Genomic DNA, 24763 nt, shown 5'->3' with positions numbered 1-24763 from the left:
TGAAATTGAAGTATAGAGTTTTTATTCGTTTTCTTTTTGCTTGTTAGTTTGTTTGTAAAATCAGTATTGTCATCAGTTTAAAATAACAGGTTATAAGATATTATTTGCAATCCTGATGGTAACCTCAATGAAAAAAACATACAATGGATACACAAGAAATTTAAATCATACCACCAGAGAAAATCACCCTCACCTAAAAGATAGCTAAGAAGAAAGGAAAGAACAAAGAGAAGACCACAACTCAATCAGAAAACAAGTAACAAAATGGCTAGAGTAAGTTCTTACATATCAACAATAACATCGAATGTCAATGGACTAAACTCTCCCAAAAGAAGAAATGAGGTGACTGAATGGATTTAGAAAACAAGACTCAGTGACTTATTGCCTGCAAGAAACACACCTCATCTATAAAGACATAGATAGACTGAAAGTAAAGGAACAAAAAGATATTCCATGCAAATGGAAATCAAAATGGAGTAGAAATAATTAACTTATGTCAGACAAAAAAAGATTTTAATACAAAGAAGGTCACTATATAATGATAAAGGGGTCAATTCAGTAAAAGGATATAACAGTTGTAAATATATATATACCAATGCTGGAAAACCCAGATATATAAACCAAGTATTATTAGAGCTAAAGAGAGAGATCAACCCCAATACGATAATAGCTGGAGATGCCAACACCCCACTGTCAGCATTGAACAGATCATCCAGGCAGAAATTGAACAAAGAAACACTGGACTTAATCTGCACTATAGACTAAATGGACCTAACAGATATTTACAGAACTTTTTATCCAATGGCTGTAAAATACACATTATTCTCCTCAGCATATGGATATTTCTCAAGAACAGACTATACGTTGGTCTACAAAACAAGTCTTAAAACATTACAATAAAATGAAATTATATCAAGTATCTTCTCTGACCACAATGGAATAAAACTAGAAATTAATAAAAAGGAATTTTGGAAACTACATAAACTCACAGGAATTAAACAATAAGTTCCTGAATGACCAGTGGGTCAATGAAGAAATTAAGAAGAAAATTTAAAAATTTCTTGAAACAAATGACAGTGGAAACACAACATATCAAAACCTATGGGATACAGTGAAAGCAGTACTAAGAGAAAAGTTTACAGCTATAAGCAACTACATCAAAAAGAGAAAAACTTCAAATAACTAATGATGCATCTTAAAGAGCTAAAAAAGCAAGAGCAAATCAAAACCAAAATTAGTAGAAAAAAAATAAATAAAAAAGATCAGAACAAAATTAAATGAAATTGAGAGAAAGCAATACAAAAGATCAAATTTAAAAGTTGGTTTTTTCAAAAGATAAATTAACAAACCTTTAACCAGACTAAGAAAAAAGGAAGAGAATACTAAAATATAAGAAATCAAAGATGAAAAAGGGGACATTACAACAGATACCACAGAAATTCAAAAGATCATTAGAGGCTACTATGAGCAATGGTATGCCAATAAATTTTAAAACCTTGAATGGTGAAATTCCTAGGCACATACAACCTACCAAGACTGAACCATGAAAAAATTCAAAACCTGAACAGACCAATTACGAGCAATGAGACCAAAACCATGATTTNAAAAAAAAAAAAAGTCTCCCAGCAAAGAAAAGCCTGGGACCCAATGGCTTCACTGTTGAATTCTACCAAACATTTAATGAATACCAATCCTGCTCAAACTATTACAAAAAATGAGGAGGAGGGAATACTTCCAAACTCACTCAGCGAGGCCAGTACTACCCTAATACCAAAGCCAGACAAAGGCAGATCAAACAAAAGAAAACTATAGGCCAGTATCACTGATGAATACTGATGTAAAACCTTAAGAAAATACTAGAAAACTGAATTCAACAATACATTAAAAAGATAATTCATCATGGCCAAGTAGGATATATCCCAGGGATGCAAGGATGGTTTAACATATGCAAATGAATCACTGTGATACATCAAATCATTAGAATGAAGGACAAAAATCAAATGATCATTTCAATTGATGCTGAAAAATTACTTGATACAATTCAACATCCCATCATAATGAAAACTCTCAAAAAAACTGGGTAGAGAAGGAACATACCTCAACACAATAAAACTTATATATGATAGACCTATAGCTAGTATCATACTGAATGAAAAAATACAGAAAGCCTTTCCTCTAAGATCTGAAACATGACAAGGATGCCGCTGTTATCACCGTTATTCAACATAGTACTGGAAGTCCTAGATAGAGCAATCAAATAAGAAAGCAATAAAGATCATCCAAACTGGAAAGAAAGAAGTCAAATTATCCTTGTTTGCAGATTATAAGATCTTACATTTGGTAAAATCTAAAAACTCCCCCAAAAAACTATTAGAACTGGTAAATAAATTCAGTAAAGTTGCAGGATACAAAATCAACACACAAAAATCAATAGCATTTCTATACACAAACAGCAAGCAATCTGAAAAAAAGATCAACAGAGTAATCCCACTTACAATAGCTACAAATAAAATAAAATACATAGAAATTAAATTAACCAAAGAAGTGAAAGATCTCTACAATGACAACTATAAAATATAGATGAAAAAAATTGAAGAGGACACCATAAAGGAAAGATATTCCATATTCATAGATGGGAAGAATCAATATTGTTAGGATATCCGTACTATCCAAAGCAGTCTACAAATTGAATGCAATCCCTATACAAATAGCAATCACATTCTTCATACACATAGAAAAAAGAATCCTAAAATTTATACAGAATCATAAAAGACTCAGAATAGACAAAGCTATGCTGAGCAAAACGAACAAAACTGAATGAATCACATTACCTGACTTCAAATTATACTACAGAGATATAGTAACAAAAACAGCATAAAAACAGAAACACAGGCCAATGGAACAGAATACAGAACCTGGAAACAAATCCATACATCTACAGTGAACTCATCTTTGACAAAGAAGCCAAGAACATACATTGCACAAAGGACAGTTTCTTCAATAAACGGTTCTGGAAAAACTGGATATCTATATACAGAATAATGAAACTAGACGTCTATCTCTTGCCATGTACAAAAGTCAAATCAAAACAGACTATAGCCTTAAACTTAAGACCTCAAAACTATGAAACAATTAAAAGAAAACATTGGGGAAACTCTCCAGGACATTGGACTGGGCAAAGATTTCTTGAGTAACACCCACAAGCACAGGCAACCAAAGTGAAAATGGGCAAATGGAATCACATCGAGTTAAAAACCTTCTGCACAGCAAAGGAAGCCATCAACAAAGTGAAGAGACATCCCACAGAATGAGAGAAAATATTTGCAAATTATCCATCTGATAATGAATTAATAACCAGAATATATAAGGAGCTTGAACAGCTCTATGGGGGAAAAAACCTACTAATCCAATTTTAAAATTGGCAAAAGATCTGAAGAGACATTTCTCAAAAGAAAACATACAAATAGCAAACAGGTATATGAAAAAGTGCTCAACATCATTAATTATCAGAGAAATGCAAATAAAAACTACAATGAGATATCATCTCATCCCTGTTAAAATTGCTTTTTTCCAAAAAGACAGGCAATGACAAATGCTGGCAATGATGTAAAGTACACTGCTGGTAGGAATGTATACTAGTACAACCACTATGGAGAGCAATTTGGGGTTCCTCAAAAAAACTAAACATGGAGCTAATATATGACCTAGCAATCACACTGCTGGGTATATACACGAAAGAAAAGAATTCAGCATACTGAAGAGATAATCTGTACCCCCATGTTTATTGCAGCACTATTCACAATAGCCAAGATTTGAAAGCAACCTAAGTGTCTTTCAACAGGCGAATGGATAAAGAAAATGTGGTACATGATGTGTACTCTTCAGCCATAAAAAAGAATGAGATCCTGTGATTTGCAACAACCTTGATGGAGCTGGAAGTCATTATGCTAAGTGAAAAAAGCCAGGCACAAAAAGACAGATATCACATGGTCTCACTTATTTATGGGAGCCAACAATTAAAACAACTGAACTCATAGAGTTAGAGACTAGAATGATGGCTACCAGGGGCTGAGAAGGGTGGTGGGTGTGGCAGTGGGGCACAAAGTGGGGATGGTATATAGATATGAAAAAATAGAATGAATAAGATCTAGTATTTAATAGCACAACAGGGAGACTACAGTCAATAATTTATTACACATTTTAAAATAACTAAAAGAGTATAATTGGATTGTAACACAAAGGATAAATGCTTGAGGTGATGGATATCCCATTTACCCTAATTTGATTATTAAGCATTATATGCCTATATCAAAATATCTCATGTACCCCATATATACATATACTATGTACCTACAAAAACTAAAAATAATAATTTAAAAAAGACCAGAATAACTCTCAAGATTCTGGCTTTAGTGACAGGGAAAATGGTGAGCCAAGAATAATACGGGAAGAAGAACATGTCTTAGAGAAATGGTAATGAACTCCATTTAGACACCTCAAAATTATCTTCACAAAAATAAAAGATCACTAAATTCTGTCAATTCTCTAAATATCTCTTGTCTGCACAGTCTTTCATGCTCCAGTCACATCACAGCTGCCTAACAGATCCACATGCCCCTGACCTGGCTCCCTTGTATCTTCTCCACACTGCTGCCAAAGTGAACATGGTAGTAACCATGGCAGGCAGAATGGTTCTGTGTGTACACCCTTACTGGAACCATCCAAAACCATCAGGCAGAAGCTTAGCGCTTTATGCTCAGGTATGAGATCTGATATTTCAGCTGGGTAAGGGATAAGGCCTATTGCAATTTGGACAATTTAAGTCTGCAGCAGATCAGTTACATAGAGTAACTTACTCTTACTTTAGTAACTTGCAAATGATATTAGAAATACAAGTGCTAGCAAGCAGTACTGCCCAAAATGACTTTTAAATTATTCTAAGTGTTTTGGTCTTGTATGCCTACTGTTACAGGATGTTTATCCCCTCCAAATCTCATGTTGAAATTTGATCTCTAATGTTAGACAGGGAGCCTAATGGGAGGTGCTTTGGTCTTGCGTGTGGATGCATCCCAAATAGATTGATGCCTTCCCTGAGGTGAGTTCTTACCCTATTCATTCCCAGGAGAGCTGGTTATTAAAAAGAGCCTGGCACCTCCCCACTCACTCTTTTGTTTGTTTGTTTGTGATAGGGTCTCACTCTGACACCCAGGCTGGAGAACGGTAGCACGATCCGGACACACTGCAGCCTGAAGCCATCCTCCTACTTCAACCTCCCGAGTAGCTGGGACTAGAGGCATGCACCACCACACCTTGCTGATTTTTGTATTTTTTGTAGAGATGGGGTTTCACTATGTTGCCCAGGCTTGTTTCAACTCCTGCACTCAAGTGATCCACTTGCCTTGGCCTCCCAAAGTGCTGAAACTACAGGTGTGCGCCACCATGCCCTGTCTCCCCACTCTCCCTCTTGCTTCCTTTCTCAGCACCTGATCTCTACAGACTGGCTCCCTTTCACCTTCCTCCATGACTAGAAGCCTGTCAGGCCCTAACCAGAAGCAGATGCTGGCACCATGCTTCTTGTACAGCCTGCAAAGCCATGAGCCAAATTACCCAGCCTCAAGTATTCCTTTATAGCAACACAATAAAGTAATAATTACTTTTAATTTTTCAAACATATTTTGAAATATGTATAGATTTACGGGAAGTTGAAAAGATAGTACAGAGAGGTATCACATACCTTTCACTCAGTTTCTACCACTGGTTACATCTTATGCAACTATACAAAACCACCCAGGACACGGACATTAGTATAGAATGTGTGTACAGCTCTACATCATTTTTTCATATGTGTAGATTTGTGTTATGACACAAAACTATATCACCACCACAAAGGTCTCCTTTAAGCTACTTCTTTAATGTCACACACCCACTCCCCTCCCACTCACCACCCCTAACCCCTGGCAAATGTTGGTTTATCTTTTTAATTTATACGTAGTGAAGTGAATGAAGGACGCACAATGTTATATGTTGTGATATAAACATTCACGCTTTCTCACAGAGCTTCCTTTGCAGCTATCATTCCCTTCACCTGAACCATCTGTACCCACCTCTTATCCATCTGCTCGTACTCTACCAACTCCTCAAAATCAAGGTACGATAATACAAAATAACAACTTATTTTAACTTCTTTCTTTCTTGATAGTTCCCTGCTCCAAATTCACAACACACATCGTCTACAGAAGGGGTGTCCAATATTTTGGCTTCCCTGGGTCACACTGGAAAAGGAAGAATTGCCTTGGGCCACACATAAATACACTAACACTAACAATAGCTGATGAGCTAAAAAAAATTGCAAAATATCTCATAATGTTTTAAGAAAGTTTACGGATTTGTGTTGTGCCTCATTCAAAGCTGTCCTAGGCTGCATGCAGCCCACGGGCTATGGGTTAGACAAGCTTAGTCTATATCATGGATATTTTAGTCACCAATTCCTTTGTGAAACCTTATTGTTCAGTGATAAGGTATATTTAACTTTTTAAATGTATATTTTTTTTCTCCTTGAGAGACTGGTTATTTAATCCATCACAGTGCCTAGAAAAGATATAAACAATAAGCATTTGTTGACTAATTTCAAAAAGCATTTTTTAGATAATACTAATCTATTTTATAGACCTTTTATTTAGAAAAGCTTAAAGTGGATTACAAATGTTACTCCAATAATGCTGATGGCACTTCTATGCAATTCATCAGTATTATTATCCTGGCACCTGGCATAGTCAATCAATATTTAGATGACTGAATTATCATATGCTCACATTTAGTAAAACTAGAGACATTAAAAGAGATTAGGAATCAATACTGAATTGCCAATTGCTAAGCAAGAAGCAATAAAAGGATAGAGGAGAAAACAGATGTGGATTGAGGGCAGAGGAGAAGCAGAGGTAAAGATGAGAAAGTACATTCAGGCCTTAGAATTCAGCTTCTGATTGTCAGAGAGACTGACTGATCCAGGTGAAAGCATTTTGACATGTCATGCCTGTGGCCAAAAGTCTCCAGTGTTGGAGCAAAGCCTGACATAGCCCTGCATTTTCAGAGAGGATCATGGTCAACTAATAAGACCGTGGAAGAGAAAGGAGGCAGTGAGGAGAGGGCAGGCTCCTGAGTGATCCTCTATGGGCCAATGCCAGCAGCACCACCTGAGCTTTCTGTTGCTGCATCCCTGACCCTCACTGCAAGAACCAGGAGCGGGCTAAAAATTCCACCTGCTATTCTCTATCTACAAGATAGCTTCACTATACAGTAATTGAGAATTAAGCAGGAAGACAAATAATAATGACTTACATGAGAGAGAGGAGACCACATTAACTGACACACGGGTCCAGGAGTATTAATATAACCAATTGGCTCATACTCATTTTCCACTTCAAAGAAGAAAACAGTTTGATCTTTACTCTAAGGAAAAAGAGACACACCAACCAAATATATATTACTATGAAATCTAGTCTATAGATCACAAAAAAGCGTTTAAAAAGCATACGGTATCTCTATCTACAATGGTCATATATCCCAGATCATTCAGCGAGAATTCTTATTTCAAATACTTGCTCCATTTTCCCCCATTAGAACATTTGGCAAACCATGTGTGTATGTGGCTCTGAAAATCTGATCACCATACTTTCAGAAATTCACAAAAATCTACCATGTATATGCTCACCTATTAGTGCATAAAGAATCTACATGGTTATTCTCTTCATTTATGGCAATTCTATATAAGTACATACCTATGCTGAAACTGATTATAAATAATACAATCTAGCATGATCCCCAGTTGAAATTTTCTATTCACTTAAAATAAGCATTTCAATTTGTAAGAATATTTTTAAGTGTTATTCACATGCTCCAGCTCTCTTCTGATTAAAAAAAAAGGTTATTCACAGACTACACTGAAAGAACATGATGACAAAGAAAGCAAATATGAATATATTGATAGAAAATGGTTTGCAGTAAATAAGTCATGATGAAGTAGGAGGAGTTACAAGGTAATGTTAACTATGAAATTTCAACGAGAAAAGAAAGGAGATGTACTGCTTACCCCTGTGGCTAGAATTTCCCCATCACGCTCATAAGCTAAGGCAGTGACACAAGCAGTATGGGGTTTGAAAACCCGTTTCAACTGAATATCAGCATCGAAAATTTTCTTCCGTCCTGCAAAAACTGTGAGCCCTTTTGGATCATAAAGTTCAAGAAGTCGAACAACTCCATCTTCAAATCCTACAATAATGTGTGCTCCAGTATAGCTTACCTTGGAAAAAATTAAAGACAAGGGACCTGAAATTAGTTGAGAAAGTTGTACTATATAACAGATACTTTATTTGGAATTAGGTAATGTAATTTAATATTGGCTGCTGACTGGCAATTCTTTATACCACTTTCTGGTAATTTCTATCTATTCTAGCATAGTTCCTTATAAACAATAACCACAAGAAGGATCAACAATGGCAATTCAAACATTGAATGAACCAACAGTAGAATGTCTGCCTACCGCATGCTGAGCACCTATCATCAGCAACTCAGTGGTGACCATAAAAAGACTCAGTGCCTGGCTTCACAGAATTTTGGTCTAGTGAAAGATACAGACATCATCACATAAATTAGCATGAAATTATGAACTGAAATAAGTGCTAAAAGAAAGAAACATCTTGTCTGAGAGCATATAACAAAGAAGGCTGACCTCGACTTATGGCTCCTCTAAGGAAGAGATGGTAAAGCTGATAACAGAAGGTACAGGAAGGTAGGACAAGCACTCCTAGGAGAGAATATAACTTGTGCAGAAGTCCTGTGTCAGGAAATAACAGAACTCAAGAAAAAGTTATAGTCTGAGAGAGTGAGAGAACAATGCTTCCCCCGGCGGCTGCAGAGGAAGACAGGCAGGCAGCAGATCACACAATGGCTTCCATGTTGCATTAAGAAGAGTCTTCATCCCAGAGCAGTGGAAGGCCATCAGAGTGTGTTTAGCTGGGCTCCAGGGGGAAGTGGTGGTAAAATGGTCAGATTTGCTATTTTTAAAACGTCATCCTAGCTGCAGTGTGGAAAATAGATACGAGGTGGTTTAGATATGATGCTGGGAGAACTTCTGAAAGACCTTTTGAGATGGCTTCTGCACTTCAGGAGAACTATTGGTCTGAGATAATGCAGTGGAGATGAGAGATTTGGACATACTGTAGGAAGAGGCATAATGGCCCTACTTGGTGATGTCTGGATATGGGGAATGAAGCAGACAGAGGAGTCAAGGGTGACTGATAATGGCACTTACTGAGACAGAAAACACTGGATGGGAGCCAGGTGTGTGTGGTTTGTAGCTGCTATTGCTGATTTAGAAAGAAGGATGGTTGGGGATGTGTGAAAGACATGGACTTAGTTTTGGCCCCCTTGGGATTTTAAAATAAAGATGTCATAGTCTGCACCTTAGAGGAAAAGTCTGAGCTAGAGATATAAAACTACCAGTGTCTGAACGTACAAAATCTGCTGTCTTGGAAGGCATTCAGGAGAAGGGCAAGAGCCTGGGCATACTTTAGAGCTCAGTGACCATCGGTTATGAGAATCTGGGGAATAAAAAAGCTGTACACCATTCAACTCTAGTTGAGTGTTGTTTATTCAACAAAAATTTACTAAGTGTCTAAAAGTACCAGTAACTATAGAGGCACTGGAGGTACAAAGAAGAATAAGGCCTGGTTGTCGCCATGAAAAACAAGCAGTCTAATGAGAAAGACAATAAAGCACATAATCTTAGCATGCTGTAAGAGATATACATAGCACTAAGGGGGAACAAAATCACAGGGGAAGGAGGCCCTAACTCTACTTGGAGGTAGGTTCATGAAGGGCTATGCAGAGATGATGTCTGACCTGAGCTGAGTCATACAGACTGATGTGTATGTAGCCTTCCAGAAAGGTCAGGGCGTATGGAAAAGGGACATTTTAATTGTAGCTTAAAATCCATATTATCATTACTTGTATATAAGCCTAAAAAAAGGAAACATTCTGTGGACATTACATGACCATCTGAATAAACAATTCAATCAACTAGATTGTAGTTTTAAGACTTCAGTTAAGAGTGTAAATAGATGAAGATAGTGAGTGAGCCAGATCTGCCAATCCAAATGCTCTGTCATTTCTACTTACTGTAGCCTCATCATGAAGATGGTTCTGTTGCCTGGACTGAGTTCTCCCGGTCTTGATCCCATCATGAAATTTCCCCTCATTCCATTTATATCCACATTTACTTTTAGCCTGGAATCTTTTCTCTTTAATTTCAACCCAAAACAGTAAAGGTTAAATACTCCCCCAAATACTTCCATGGCATTTTAAAGACATGGCTGCAAATCTTTGACATGCCTCCCATGGAGAGATGGGGTTTAAGTCCCCTTCTCTTGATTCTGTATGAGGCTTGTGACTATGTGGCTGCTTCACCCAATCAAGTACAGTAGAAGTGATATTTTGACTTCTGGGGGATGGGCCATAAAAGGCCATCAGCTTCTGCCTTTACTGTTGGCACACTAGATCTTGGAGCCCTGAGCTAACAAGTAAAAAGTGTGTGACTGTCCTGAGGCTGCCATGTTCTGATGAAGCCTAAGCCACATGGAGAGGGTATTCGGTATAAACACTTCTGTTGGCAGTCCCAGCTTAGTCTAGCCTTCAAGTCATCCAGCCCAGGTGTCAGCCTTGTGATCAAGAAACTTTTGGATTATTCCAGGCCCAGACATTCATGTCTTCCCAGTCGAGTTCCCAGACACTCTGAAGCAGAGACCATCCAGCCCTGCTGTCACCTGAATCCCAACGCAACGACTACATGAGCAAAATAAAATGATTATTATTGTATGCCACTATATTTTGAGATAGTTTATTACACAGCAATTGATAAATGGAACTCTCTATCCAAGCCTATTTTTTTCTGTAGTTCTTATCATTATCTAGCATAACATGTACTTAACTTACTTATTTTGACTACTAGCTGTCTCTGCCTCCCTCCCACTAAAGCATAAGGTCCATAAGGGGCAAGTAATTTTTGTCTTTTTATTCACTGCTATCTTCGCAGAAAGTAAAACAAGACTTGGCACATTGTTGGTGCTCTGGAAATATTAATAAGATGAATGAAATCAAAGTCAGATAGATAAAAGCTAGATATACAAAGGTCTGTTGGGAAATTGCTTTGCAACATGAAAGTATTACGAATCTGCAGGTGGCATAAAAACAGAAATTTTACTAAAAACAAGACCAGACTCATGACAACAATCAAGGTAAAGATTTCTATTACATTCCGACTAAAACAAACTAACTTAAAACTTTTATTATTCCCTAAAAGTATGAGTCAGCAAATATCTGTATTTCCAAGATAAAGAATTGATATATCATATTTACCAACAGATTCTAATAGTTCATTATAACAAAAACTTACCATTCGGGGTACCCAAACAAGGGCAGTACCTCCTTGTTTGAATTTCATCTGAGCCAAAGGAATTTTGCTAGCAAAATCATAGATTCGAACAGAGCCTATGGAAAGACAGTTTTAAAAGAAAAAAAAAATTATATACATATTTTGTAAAGTCTTGGTTCACTTTTTACACGTTGAAAATTATAACAAGAAATTTCTTAACTAAATCAGTGAATAACTTTCTTTTGTAAAAAATTTTCATGTACAACCTTAAACAGGCAATTCATAAACATGAATAATAAAAAGGATAACAGATGATTGACTGGTGGGTCAATTTTACCTTGCATAGTCCATATAGATTTGCCATAAGAAGGAAGAAAGGAGAAGGAAAGAATAGAAAAAAACTACAAATGTGGACAATATCAAAATGAGCAGCATTTTCATGAACAATTTACAGATCGTGTCCTTATTTTAATCTCTCACAATAACCATGGCTGCTGCATTGTGTGCCCTCTCCTCTCTACGGCTCCCTTCACTTGCATTCAAGAGGCTCCCCTTTTGGGAAAATTCTCAAATGCTCTTAAGTCAAACACATATAAAAATTGTATTGCAAATAAAACAAAACAAGGCCAGATATATTTTAATAAAGAGTTTCTACTTACAGTCCAAGGCAGTTGTGGCCATGAGGTAAGTGAGAGGAGAAACAGCCACGGCTTCAATAGCTCCAGAATGGAAGGAGAAGAGGCATTCCGGGTCCTGGGTCTGAGAACAGACAGATAGCTTACTGGATCTCAAAGACAGGGTTAACATGTTTTAAAAAACGTAAATAGAACAATATAACACGTGTGATTTTATTTGGATAGAAATAAGAAAAAGCACAAAAAGCTAGAAAGAACACTGGACTTCAGAATCAGGAGAACCAGATAGAGTCCTGGGCTTTGCCCTTAATGGCTGTGTGATTTTGCACAAGTCACCCCAAATTCCAGTTTCCATTTCTTCATCTGTAAATGAGATGATAACAGCTGCTAGCCTACTAAATAGGGCAGTGATGAGGACCACGTGAGATAAAATAAATGAAAATTCCATATATTTATAAAAACTATCAAGCATATGTCATGTTAAGTATTGTCACTGCCACTTTTCTGGTAAATTATGCTATGAGACAGATACTTTTTTATGTAAAATTATAAGGAGAGAATTCTCAAGAGTAGCACGTTGAGCAAGTTTTTTATGAGAACCAAGATCAAATACGGAGAAAGATAACGAATACTTTAAAGACAAACAACAAAATTTTTTTGTATTTTGTTATAAAAGTTAGGGGAAGATAAGAATAATAGGCAACTTACAATATTTGAAAAACTAAGGTCAAGCTTCCATATGGCTCCATTGGCATCCTAAAAAAATTAAATACCCAATAGTATTTTATCATTGTAAACTTTCATCAAAAGTTCTTCCTATGATTTAAGTAAGGACAAGCAATAATATCAAAAGCTCACATATAAAGTATAATTAAAATTTTTTAAAAAAAAAACTACTATATTTTAGAATACAACCACACAATAAACAATCTCATAACACAGTCAAATGGACTTTTAGTCAAATCAATCATATCATTATTTTAATTTTTTGTCCATGTAATGTTAAAGAGCCAAGAGAGAAGAATGCAACATACCTGAGCCAACCAAAAGTTATTTCCAGTTTCATTCATTTTTATCATAGAGAAGAGTTTCACGTTCTTGTCTACTTGAAGTTCATTAATAGGCTCAATCTCCAACAATCCAGTCTCATCTATTGTATCAGCAGTGTCTATTGTCTCAAAATCCCATATCTTGTAAAATGAAAATACTTTAATCAATCATTAGTTTCTGAACATTTATTTTCTAAGCCAGAAAAACCCTAATTTTTTTTTCAAGTCATTTCTTTTTCTTTCATGAAAAGTAACAATGAATAGCTATAATAAGAACACCAGCCAAAACCTGACCCCTGGAATTTCATTCTGAACTGAGGTATGATAAGTTATTATAGGTTCCTTTGTATTTAAAAAAGTTAGTAAGAAAGTACAGCCTTGCAGAAGAATTTCATTTTGTCAAAAAAAAATTTTATTTCAAGGTTTCCATTAGGTCTCTTTTTACATAAAGTGGCCATTAGGAGTACATGGTTCGGCTATTCAGCAAGACATTATAATGAGCCTTGTTTTCTAAACACCAGTAGGCCCCTGGAAAGGGGAAATACACCTTCTTGCTTAATGATTCAAGCACTATCTCATTATAAGCAAAGAATATAGATGTAGATAAAGTCTCCATCAGAAAATGTTTCTCTTCCTGAATATTAATATTTTACCCTTTACTATCTCATAATAAGTGAGATAGAAAATGTTACTATCTCACAGTGAGACAGCAAAGTGTAGGTGGTTGTTCTTTGGGAGAGGAGTTCACTGGAAGAGGAATACTACAGGAAGAGTGAGGGAGCACAGTTTCACCTGACGGTAGCAGGGAGACCCAGAAGGACTTCCCCTGCGAGGGGCCAAAGCTCATTCTGGACAGTTCTGGTGACATACTCTGCCATATGATCCTAGACTGCATAACTGAGGCTTTGAGAAAGAACTCCAGGGGACTGTCTCATAGATTAGCCTAGTTAGGAGAAGAGGGAAATATCTAAGGGTCAGGGTTAGTAGGGTTAGGGATCAGACTAGGATCAGACTAACTTCTGGGAGTTGGGGTAGGTTTTTTCTAAGGGGTAAGAGGTAGAGATTTACAGTGTGAAGGACTGAAAAGACAAGGGCAGGCTCTGAAAAGAGAGGCAAGCTTAGGAATTACTGGCGTCCATGAAGAAATCCTCTGTGAAATATTTAACTTCTTTTCTCCTGAGATTTTCTCCCACTTGGTATTTAGACATTTTGGGGTAACGTATATCTTGGAAAGACAGCAAATATAAGACAAAATAAAGGACATAAAGCTCCCCAGAGCAATGTGTGAAATCCAACAAGATTAAACGTAATATTGTAAATGTTAAAACCTACACAGGGGCTCAAAAAGCCAGTGGTAAGAGGACCCACTGTCGGAGATTTGGATTAAACAATATATTAAACACAGTGAGCTCAATCGCTGGCAACAGAGTGACCAGACTCAAAAAAATACAATCTAGCTTTTGATAACACTTCTGAAACAAATGTCAATAGAACACTTCCACTTTCTTATGGAAGGCCCCATTGAAAATATCTACCAAGAGGACTACAAGGCAAATCACAAAGCTACAGGTTGACCAGCCACAGCGGGATACTCATTAACAGAAAGTGCTACACATAGTGGGTGGGAGACGTGTGACAACAGCAAGGGGGACTTAGAAGCTGGACCAGTGTTCCAGCTTAGCCCAGGCTTTGGGCAAGAGACTGTCCACAAGAGGAAGCAAGTGAGTTGCTTAGCATACGGAGCAAGAAGAGTGTAGCATTCATAGGCAAACTCCATCAGTTCACATCTGGGTGTATTTCCAATTGGTAACTTCAGTAAAAAATAACTAACAAATGTTCAGCACCTTTGTTCCTAGAACATGGCCCATTCATATGAAGCCTTCTGGAAGGATATGTGGGTCTACTGTTTATCCTGTTCTAACATGAGTTTTCATCTTCTGAAGCTATTATTTCAACAGAATCCAAATAATAAGAGGCCTTCCTAATTTACTGCATTTTACACTCAGTGGTAAAGTGCAGTAAATTAATTTTGATGAGAATACAAATATTTACCACAAGAGAAGCATTATTTAAAGTGAGTTGGCCTTGGGAATAAATGATTACTGATCTTCTTCACAAAATCACCTTTATGAGAAATAAAACCCTTTGGGTGACCTACAAGCCTTAAACATGTGTGCTACCATCCAAGTATCAAGAAAACTTACCCTAACACATCCATCTGACCCAACAGTGATAACTTCACCCTCATACAGCATTATCTGGTTAATGGGACCATTGTGACATGACTTGCTTGTACCTCGACAGAGCTCCACTTTGATCAGACCGCTTTCCCAAAGCAGCATGTTACCCCATTCTGACCCTGAGAGCACCTGGGAGGTATGTGGAAAAAAGGAATGTGCATTAAAACAGCTAAGTGTACATATTCATGCCTCAAATAGTAGGTGGAAATTATTTTTAAGGTTATCTTTATTGATTATAAAATTTTAAAATGGAAAAAAAAATACAGAAAGACCTACTACCCCAGATACAACTACTAATAACATTTTGATGTATTTTCTTCTAGCATTATGATCAGTTTTGCATCTTTGTGATTAGGCTGAATGTTGTTGGTAACTGTTCATTGATGTATACAATAGACTTCTTGGTACGTCTCTTAGGACAAAATACAGGAGTGGAATTAGATGACAGTCTACTTTTTAAGTGTAACACTATCAAATTTTAGATATTAGATAACTTGTAAGGCCAGTCCTGAATTAAGTAGATTACGGCATAATAGTATCCAACTTCAAACAAGGATAATCATCTAAAACCTTCTCAAATTAATCCATTTAATTTGGCATTTCCCCAAGTGCATACCACCAAACATTAGTTCTTAAGATGTTTAACAAGTGTCTCAAAATGAAGTAATATTTATTGAGCACTGACTCTGTGTCAGGCACTGGTTCAGTACTTCAAATATGTTATTTAATGCAAAAAAACATGAACTAGGTACATTTATCAGGGATACCATGTACAGTTGTGCATGTTGGGTACTTCATTCTCCTAGAAGAAACAGCTTTTTTCTGACTCACACACACAAAAACAAATGGGCCAATGGTAGCCCTGACTATTATTATCCCCATTTTGCAGAGGAGAACACTGAAGCACAAACTTGCCCAAAACTACTCAGTGAGCATTCTAATCCAGGCAAGGGGGCTCAAAGCTTTCCATTCTGACTACACAGCCTTAGAATGCAGACACTAGGATAAACAAAATCAAACAACTTTATTTTCTCTGGGATCACTGGGAACTCTTAACAAGAACTATTTGCTGGGAATTACCAAGGGGAATTTTTCAGTACAAAGGAATTTGACTTAAAAAGTCTTATTTTTTTTTTTTTTAGAAGCAAGATGGAGTCAACAAAGGAAAAAAAGGAAAAAAAAAGTCTTATTTTTACAGAGCTTCTGTACAGACTGATGTTGCATAAAAATGCACTTTGGGAAACTCAATTTTGCCTGCATGCTCTAGAAGTTTGCATTTTCATTTCCCTCTCTAGAGAAATTTCATTTCTCTCTTTCTAGAGAAACATGATTTTATTCAGTCTTTTATCCCTTGGGTCTACCTATTTTTTAGCAACCCTACCAACTTTACTGATTGTTCTTAAGCCTCAGCCATTTATGACACAGCTTTTAGACTTATTTTCTTCTGCCCAGTGATGAAAGCCAGCAAAGGTGACTTTCTGAAATGTCACTCATATCTAGCTTTCCTTTTCCATTTGTTCTGAGAAGTCTAGGCCCTTGATCACCTCTTTTTAGATGACAGCAACGGCTTCCATTCTAGCCCATTTCCTTGACTCCAGATTTCCCTTCGTCACATCAACCTGGCATTCTGTGGCCAAATTTGTTTATTACTTCTTTCATTTGCAAGTCTACTCTTCCCATGTAGAGTACTTCTGCCTAAATATTAAACTCCTTGTACACTAGGGCCCAGTCATACTTCTCAACTGAAATTTTCCACTCTTTGCCAACATAAATGGTTTATTCCAATCTGACCTCTAAAAATCTGATCTTTATTTCTAACGCTAAACACTTCCTTTAGTTGGTCTATCATTTAAAATGGTTTCTTTCTTCCCTATAGCTATACAAATTCTACCAACCCTTTAAAAGATATATCTCAGACCATGTTTTTAACAAGGATTCTACGGATCTTTATCTTAGCTTAATTTTTACAGTATTCAGAATTTGAAGCTGGAATGATTTAAGATCATCTCATGGACTTAGATACATAGTTTAGCCAGCATCCAAGGCTTTTTATTTCCTCCTATATATCATGCTTTTAAATTGAGAATATTTACTCAGGTAGGTGACTAGACCACTTGGTTCCCTAGAGTAACATTTGTATGCTGCCATTTACTTACAACTGAGATGATCTCAAATAATAATGTATAACTCATTCTAAAAGGTCACTATGTAAAATATTGATGGAGAACTAATCCTAATTAACTATTGTTTCAGGCAATATGCCTATAAATTTTATAAGAGGAAGAAAGGAAAGAAACTAACAATATTAAAGAATAAACTAACAGATTACAGCTGTAGTGTTCCAGATGCCTCTATAAAGTGGTTTGCTCTTCCTGAATAATAATTTAACAATAAAAATAACTGCCACAAAGTTGCATATAACCTTTGACCCAGTAAGTCTTCGTCAATCGTGATAGCAAGACAAAATGGGGAAAAATAAGTAATATAAATACTTATATAAATATAAGTACTGCAACTCTGTGACATAATTACAAGTAACAAATATGTAACTATGTTAATATATGAAAATCCTCACATACTTTATATGTGTGTATAAGATTCAGTAACAAGAAAATAGAAAAATAGTAGTTAAACACAGATTAGGACAATTTCAGGGAAATATTTTAATTACAACTGATAATTGAAGAAGTAAAAAGAAACGTTCATTACATTTACAATGATAATATCTGTTATTGGCAGAGCTTGTTAGAATGTAATTTATTTTCATGTATGGATGATTTCATATATGTACTTGAAAACAAAGTTTTATTATTGTAGAATAGTGGCTATACTCACCTTCCCATCTGGGAGCTCCATGTAGCCTTCTATATCAGTAGACGTTGTTTTGCCAAATCGACCTAGTGATCCCTGCAGCTTGAGACCTGTGAATGTAAAAGCCATTTCCCAGAACCTACAAACAAACGAGAGACTGAATGTACCTCAAAGATAGTTTACTGATTTTTATTTTAATATGACCCAAACATTTACATATTTTATAGTCACATATATTATTTCACTCATTCATCCGATTAAGATTTGTGTAGTATCTACTACTTGTCAGGCAAGGTTCTAGGCAATATGAATTCAGCAATGATCAAAACAGGTGAAAAATAAAATTTCCTCCTTCATGTATCTTATATTTTAGAGCTATGCTACCTAATACAGTAGCCTGCAGCTGTGTTTGACTATTTAAAATAATTAACATTAAACAAAATCAAAATTTCAGTGTTGCTGTCACACTAGCCAATTTCAAGTAACTACATGTGGATGGCAGCTACTGTATTAGACAGCATAGAACATTCCCAGTCTGTCAGAAAGTTGTATTAGACAGTATTGTTTTAGAGAAAAAAGTTTTTCAAAGAATTCTAATGTATTAGCTGTGTGACTCTGAATGCTTTTCTTGATCACCCTATATCTTCATTTTCTCAGGTATAAAATAAGGAAATTAGTAACATCTACCTCATTAAATTGTTGAAAAATTCTTAGAACAGTGCCTAGCAGATCAAAGCAATCAATAATTCTTATGACTAACATTTTCTTATTCATAGTCTAAACACATGAACAGACAGGATGATGAAGACCATGTAGAAAAAGAAGACCTATCCAACTAGATGTAAAATAGATAATTGAGGGTACCAACAAGCCAGTGATACAAAGCCAAAAGCCTATATAGCCTACATCATCTCCAAAGGAATAGTAGGTCCCCTGATGATACCCTTCTATATACTCTGGGTTCCTTTATAGCACACATGAAATTAACTGTTCAATGTCTGCCTTTCTCCCAAAGATATGGGGCATAGAAAAGACAGATTTTACTAAGTAATAGAAAAATATAAGAAATTGGAAAACTTTTGCAAATAGCTAGCAGAGGGTTATCTGAGAATTCCCTAATGATTACAATTAAAAATCTGCTCAATTAGCCTATATTTCTAACGAATGAATAATAAAAAGACCAGATCTAAATTGAGAAAAGAGGAATTCAGGATGGATAAAAATGTCTTTCTCTTAAAGAGACACTGATAGTCAAGTTATGGGCAGATGGGGGTGGTAGAAGGTTGTTACATAAAGGCATGAGACAAAGTGGAACAAAGATAGAGAAAGACAAGATCATTCCATCCTGGAAATAGATGAGGTTATGATATAATTAAAAGAGCGTGGAGTTTGGAGCAAGACCTAAGATCAAGAGTAGGCTCTGTTTTGTATTGAGTGTTTCTTGTCAGGAATGATACTGTGATAATTCTTGTTTTACAGATGAAGACTAAATTGCTACAAACAAGAAATTTAGTAGTGGATGTGAAAACTTAATATGAATTTGGAAATATCATCCCAATGTTAGTTTTTAAGACACTACACAAACTCTTTTAGGAGGTGGAGGCTACAAGAAGGCAGCAGGCTGTATTTAAAAGCCCTTATTGGCCAGGCACCGTGGCTCACGCCTGTAATCTCAGCACTTTGAGAGGCTGAGGCGGGCAGATCACCTGAGGTTGGGAGTTCAAGACCAGCCTGACCAACATGCAGAAACCCCGTCTCTACTAAAAACACAAAATTAGCTGGGCATAGTGGTGGGTGCCTGCAGTCCCAGCTACTCAGGAGGCTAAGGCAGGAGAATCGCATGAACCCAGGAGGTGGAGGTGTGGTGAGCCGAGATCACACCATTGCACTCCAGCCTGGTAACAAGAGCGAAACTCCATCTCAAAAAAAAAAAAAAAAAAAAAAAAACCAAAAAAAAAAAGGAAAAAAAAAAAAAGAAAAAAAAAAAAAAAAAAAAAAAAAGTCCTTATTTTATCTATGCTCCTTGCAGAAATAAAATCCCACATATCTAATTAGAAAAGATGCATTACTAATTAGCTTTTAAAATAACGTATTTTTAAATAATTCTAATGTTAACTAAAACTGCAAAAAAAAAAAAGTCTCTAGCTCTTAGAGATTCTTAGAAAAATACCCCTGTGATATCTACTAGCACCTCTATTGGTTACCCAACCTACTTGATGTGGCCTGATCCTGATGTAGTAAGCTGCTCTTCATTATCAGGATTGAAAGTAACCTTAAAAACCTCCTGAGAAAAAGCCTTTGTCCTCAGTATGGGTTGTTCTTCTTTCCAATTCCAGATAGTCAGTGTGTAGTCTGGGTTGCTACCAACAGAGGCCAGCAAGGTACCGCTGTAGTTAAAGTCCACATAAGCATATCCCTTCTCAGTCCCATCTGGAAGGATAAATGGGAGTCTAATAAATAAAGACACATTTAATCACGTCAAAAGCATATTGTAACAAAAATAGAGAGGGAGTCAGCTCATGGTGATATAAGAATGCCAAGAATACCCCAAAGGAACAATTCCAAAAACATTCACCATCTTTGGCTTTAGAATGAACTATGTGATATGAAGGGGGAGGGTAAAAGAGTTTTTTTGTTTTTTTTTTTTTTTTTGAGACGGAGTTTTGCTCTTGTTACCCAGGCTGGAGTGCAATGGCGCGCTCTNCGCAACCTCCGCCTTCTGGGTTCAGGCAATTCTCCTGTCTCAGCCTCCTGAGTAGCAGGGATTACAGGCACGCGCCACCATGCCCAGCTAATTTTTTGTATTTTTAGTAGAGACGGGTTTTCACCATGTTGATCAGGATGGTCTCGATCTCTTGACCTCGTGATCCACCCGCCTCGGCCTCCCACAGTGCTGGGATTACAGGCTTGAGCCACCGCGCCCGGCCGGGTAAAAGAGTTTTAATCACATATTGCATGAGTATTCCATTTTATGACATAGGGAGAAACACAAACACATATTAGATAGCAGTGTCAGAAGCATTAGGACCAGAGTGACTCCATCTGGGGTAGAAGCTAGGTAAAATGAGGCTGATATCTACGGGGCTGCATTCCCAGGAGGTTGGGCATTCTAACTCACAAGATGAGATAGGTGGCACAAGATACAGGTCAAAACACCCCATGGATAAAATAGGATGTGGTAAAGCAGTTGGCCAAAACCCACCAGAATCAAGAATGTGATGAAAACAACCTCCAGTCATCCTCACTACTCATTATATGCTAATTATAATGCATTAGTATGCCATAGGACAGTCCCACCAGTGCCATGACAGTATAAATACCATGGCAATGTCAGGAAATTACCTCATGTGGCCTAAAAGGGGAAGAACCTTCAGTTCCAGGAGTTGCCCATCCATTTCCTGTTTGGAAACCTCATGAATAATCCACCCCCTGTTTAGCATATAATCGAAAATAACTATAAGTATTCTTAGCTGAGTAACCCAAGCCTCTCCTCAGCCTATGGAGTAACCATTCTTTTATTCCTTTACTTTCTTAAACTTGTTTTCATTTTGCTCTATGGATTCACCTCAAATTCTTTCTTGTGTGAGGTCTAACAACCTTCTCTTGGGGTCTCAATCAGGACCCCTTTCCTATAACAATTCCATTAAATCTTTTTTTATTTATTCTTTAAAAAAAGGGGGGATACATGTGTAGAAGATGCACATTTGTTACATAGGCATATGTGTGCCATGGTGGTTTGCTTCACCTATTGACCCATCTTCTAAGTTCCCCTCCCTCACCCTTCACCCACTAACAGGCCCTGGTGTGTGTTGCTCCCCTCTCTGTGTCCATGTGCTCTCACTGTTCAACTCCCACTTATGAGTGAGAACATGCAGTGTTTGGTTTTCTATTACTGTGTTAGTTTGCTGAGGATGATGGCTTCCAGCTTCATCCATGTCCCTGCAAAGGACATAATCTCTTTACTTTTTATGGCTGCATAGTATTCCATGGTATATATGTACCATGTTTTGTTTATCTACTCTATCATTGATGGGCATTTGGGTTGGTTCCATGTCTTTGCTATTGTAAATACTGCTGCAATGCACATATGTGTACAGGTATCTTTATAGTACAATGATTTATATTCCTTTGGGTATATACCCAGTAATAGGATTGCTGAGTCAAATGGTATTTCTGGTTCTAGAGCCCTTGAGGAATCACCACACTGTCTTCAACAATGGTTGAATTCATTTACATTCCCACCAACAGTGTAAAAGTGTTCCTATTTTTCCATAGCCTCACCAGCATCTATTGTTTCCAGACTTTTTAATGATCACCATTCTAACTCGCATGAAATGGTATCTCATTGTAGTTTTGACTTGCATTTTTCCAATAATCAGTGATGTTGAGCTTTTTTTCATATGCTTCTTGGCTGCATATATGTCTTCTTTTGAGAAGTATCTGTTCATATCCTTTGCCCACTTTTTGATGGAGTTGTTTTTTTTCTCGTAAATATGTTTAAGTTCCTTGTAAATTCTGGATATTAGACCTTTGTCAGACGGGTAGATTGCAAAAATGTTCTCCCACTCTGTAGATTGCCTGTTCACTCTGATGATAGTTTCTTTTGCTGTGCAGAAGCTCTATAGTTTAATTAGATCCCATTTGTCAATTTTGGCTTTTGTTGCCATTGCTTTTGGCTTTTTTGCCATGAAGTTTTTGCCCATGCCTATGTCTCGAATGGTATTGCCTAGGTTTTCTTGTAGGGTTTTTATGGTTTTGGGTTTTACACTTAAGTCTTTAATCCCCCTTGAGTTAATTTTTGTATAAGTTGTAAGGAAAGGGTCCAGTTTCAGTTTTCTGCATGTAACTAGGCAGTTTTCCCAGCACCATTTACTGAATAGAAAATCCTTCCCCCATTGCTTGTTTTTGTAAGGTTTGTTGAGCATCAGATGATTGTAGATGTGTGGTGTTCTTTCTGAGGTCTCTGTTCTGCTCCATTGGTCTATATGTCTGTTTTGGTACCAGTACAATGCTGTTTTGGTTACTGTAGCCTTGTAGTATAGTTTGAAGTCATGTAGTGTGATGTTTCCAGCTTTGCTCTTTTTGCTTAGGACTGTCTTGACTATATGGGGTCTTCTTTGATTCCACATGAAACTTAAGATAGCTTTTTCTAATTCTGTAAAGAATGCCAATGGTAGTTTGATAGGAATAGCATTGAATCTATAAATTACTTTGGTAGTATGACCATTTTCGTGATATTCATTCTTTCTATCCATGAACATGGAATGTTTTTCCATTTGTTTGTGTTGTCTCTTACTTCCTTGAGCAGTGGTTTGTGGTTCTCCTTTAAAAGGTCCTTCACATCCCTTGTTAGTTGTATTCCTAGGTATTTTATTCTCTTTGTAGTGACTGTGAATAGAAGTTCATTCATGATTTGGCTCTTTGCTTGCCCACTATTGGTGTATAGGAATGCTTATGATTTTGCACACTGATTTTGTATCTTGAGACTTTGCTGAAGTTGCTTATCAGTTCAAGAAGTTTTGGGGCTGAGACAATGGGGTTTTCTAAATATAAAATCATGTCATCTGCAAACAGAGACAACTTGACTTCCCCTTTTCCTATTTGAATACATTTTATTTCTTTCCCTTGCCTAATTGCCCTGGCCAGAACTTCCAATAATACATTGAATAAGAGTGGTGAGAGAGGGCATCCTTGTCTTATATCGGTTTTCAAACAGAATGCTTCCAGCTTTTGCCTATTCACTATGATATTGGCTGTGGGTTTGTCATAAATAGCATTTATTATGTTAAGATAGATTCCATTAATACATGGTTTATTGAGAGTTTTTAACATGAAGGGATGTTGAATTTTATCAAAGGCCTTTTCTGCATCTATTGAGATAATCATGTGGTTTATGTCTTGGTTCTGTTTATGTGATGGATTATGTTTACCTGATTTGCATATGTTGAACCAGCATTGCATCCCAGAGATGAAGATGACTTGATTGTGGTGAGTAAGTTTTTTGATGTGCTGCTGGATTCGGTTTGCCAGTATTTTATTGAGGATTTTTGCAGCGATGTTCAACAGAGATATTGGCCTGAGGTTTACTTTTTTTCTTGTGTCTCTTCCCGGTTTTGGTATCAGGATGATGCCGGCTTCATAAAATGAGTTAGGAAGGACTCCCTGTTTTTCAAATGTCTGAAATAGTTTCAGAAGAAATGGTACTAGGTCCTTTTTGTACCTGTTAGAATTCAGTTTTGAATCCCTCTGGTCCTAGACTATTTTTGGTTGGTAGGCTATTAATTACTGCCTCAATTTCAGAGCTCATTATTGGTCTATTCAGGGATTCAATTTCTTTCTGGTTTAGTCTTGGTAGGGTGTATGCATTCAGGAATTTATCCATTTCTTCTAGATTTTCTAGCTTGTTTGTGTAGAGGTATTTATAGTTTTTTCTAATGGTAGTTTGTATTTCTGTGGGGTCAGTGGTGATATCCTCTTTATCATTTTTTCTTGTGTCTATTTGATTCTTTTCTCTTTTCCTTAGTCTAGCTAGTGGTCTATGTTGTTAATTTAAAAAAACAAAAAAAAACAAAAAAAAAAAGCTCCTGGATTGATTTTTTT

General features: G+C 36.7%; 1 protein-coding gene across 2 annotated transcripts in view; it reads right to left on the bottom strand.

Moving 5' to 3' along the window:
• Nucleotides 1-24763, bottom strand: part of CFAP44 (cilia and flagella associated protein 44) — a 135511-nt gene that overhangs the window by 75856 nt on the left and 34892 nt on the right. The window contains exons 7-15 of one of the 2 annotated variants that reach the window (XM_017547760.2): nucleotides 20377-20593; nucleotides 18188-18302; nucleotides 15317-15481; nucleotides 13098-13253; nucleotides 12772-12819; nucleotides 12088-12187; nucleotides 11450-11544; nucleotides 8090-8299; nucleotides 7339-7449 (exon numbers count right to left, since the gene is read on the bottom strand). In XM_017547760.2, coding sequence (XP_017403249.1) covers nucleotides 7339-7449; nucleotides 8090-8299; nucleotides 11450-11544; nucleotides 12088-12187; nucleotides 12772-12819; nucleotides 13098-13253; nucleotides 15317-15481; nucleotides 18188-18302; nucleotides 20377-20593 — 1217 coding nt within the window. The remainder of the gene's footprint in view (nucleotides 1-7338; nucleotides 7450-8089; nucleotides 8300-11449; nucleotides 11545-12087; nucleotides 12188-12771; nucleotides 12820-13097; nucleotides 13254-15316; nucleotides 15482-18187; nucleotides 18303-20376; nucleotides 20594-24763) is intronic. The other variant, XM_037745446.1, reaches the window with a different exon arrangement.

The sequence above is a fragment of the Cebus imitator genome, unplaced genomic scaffold (assembly GCF_001604975.1).
Source record: "Cebus imitator isolate Cc_AM_T3 unplaced genomic scaffold, Cebus_imitator-1.0 Scaffold201, whole genome shotgun sequence".
In the NCBI taxonomy this organism is placed as follows: Eukaryota; Metazoa; Chordata; class Mammalia; order Primates; family Cebidae; genus Cebus; species Cebus imitator.
Note: the sequence above shows the minus strand (reverse complement) of the source record. Positions and strands in the feature narration are given on the sequence as shown.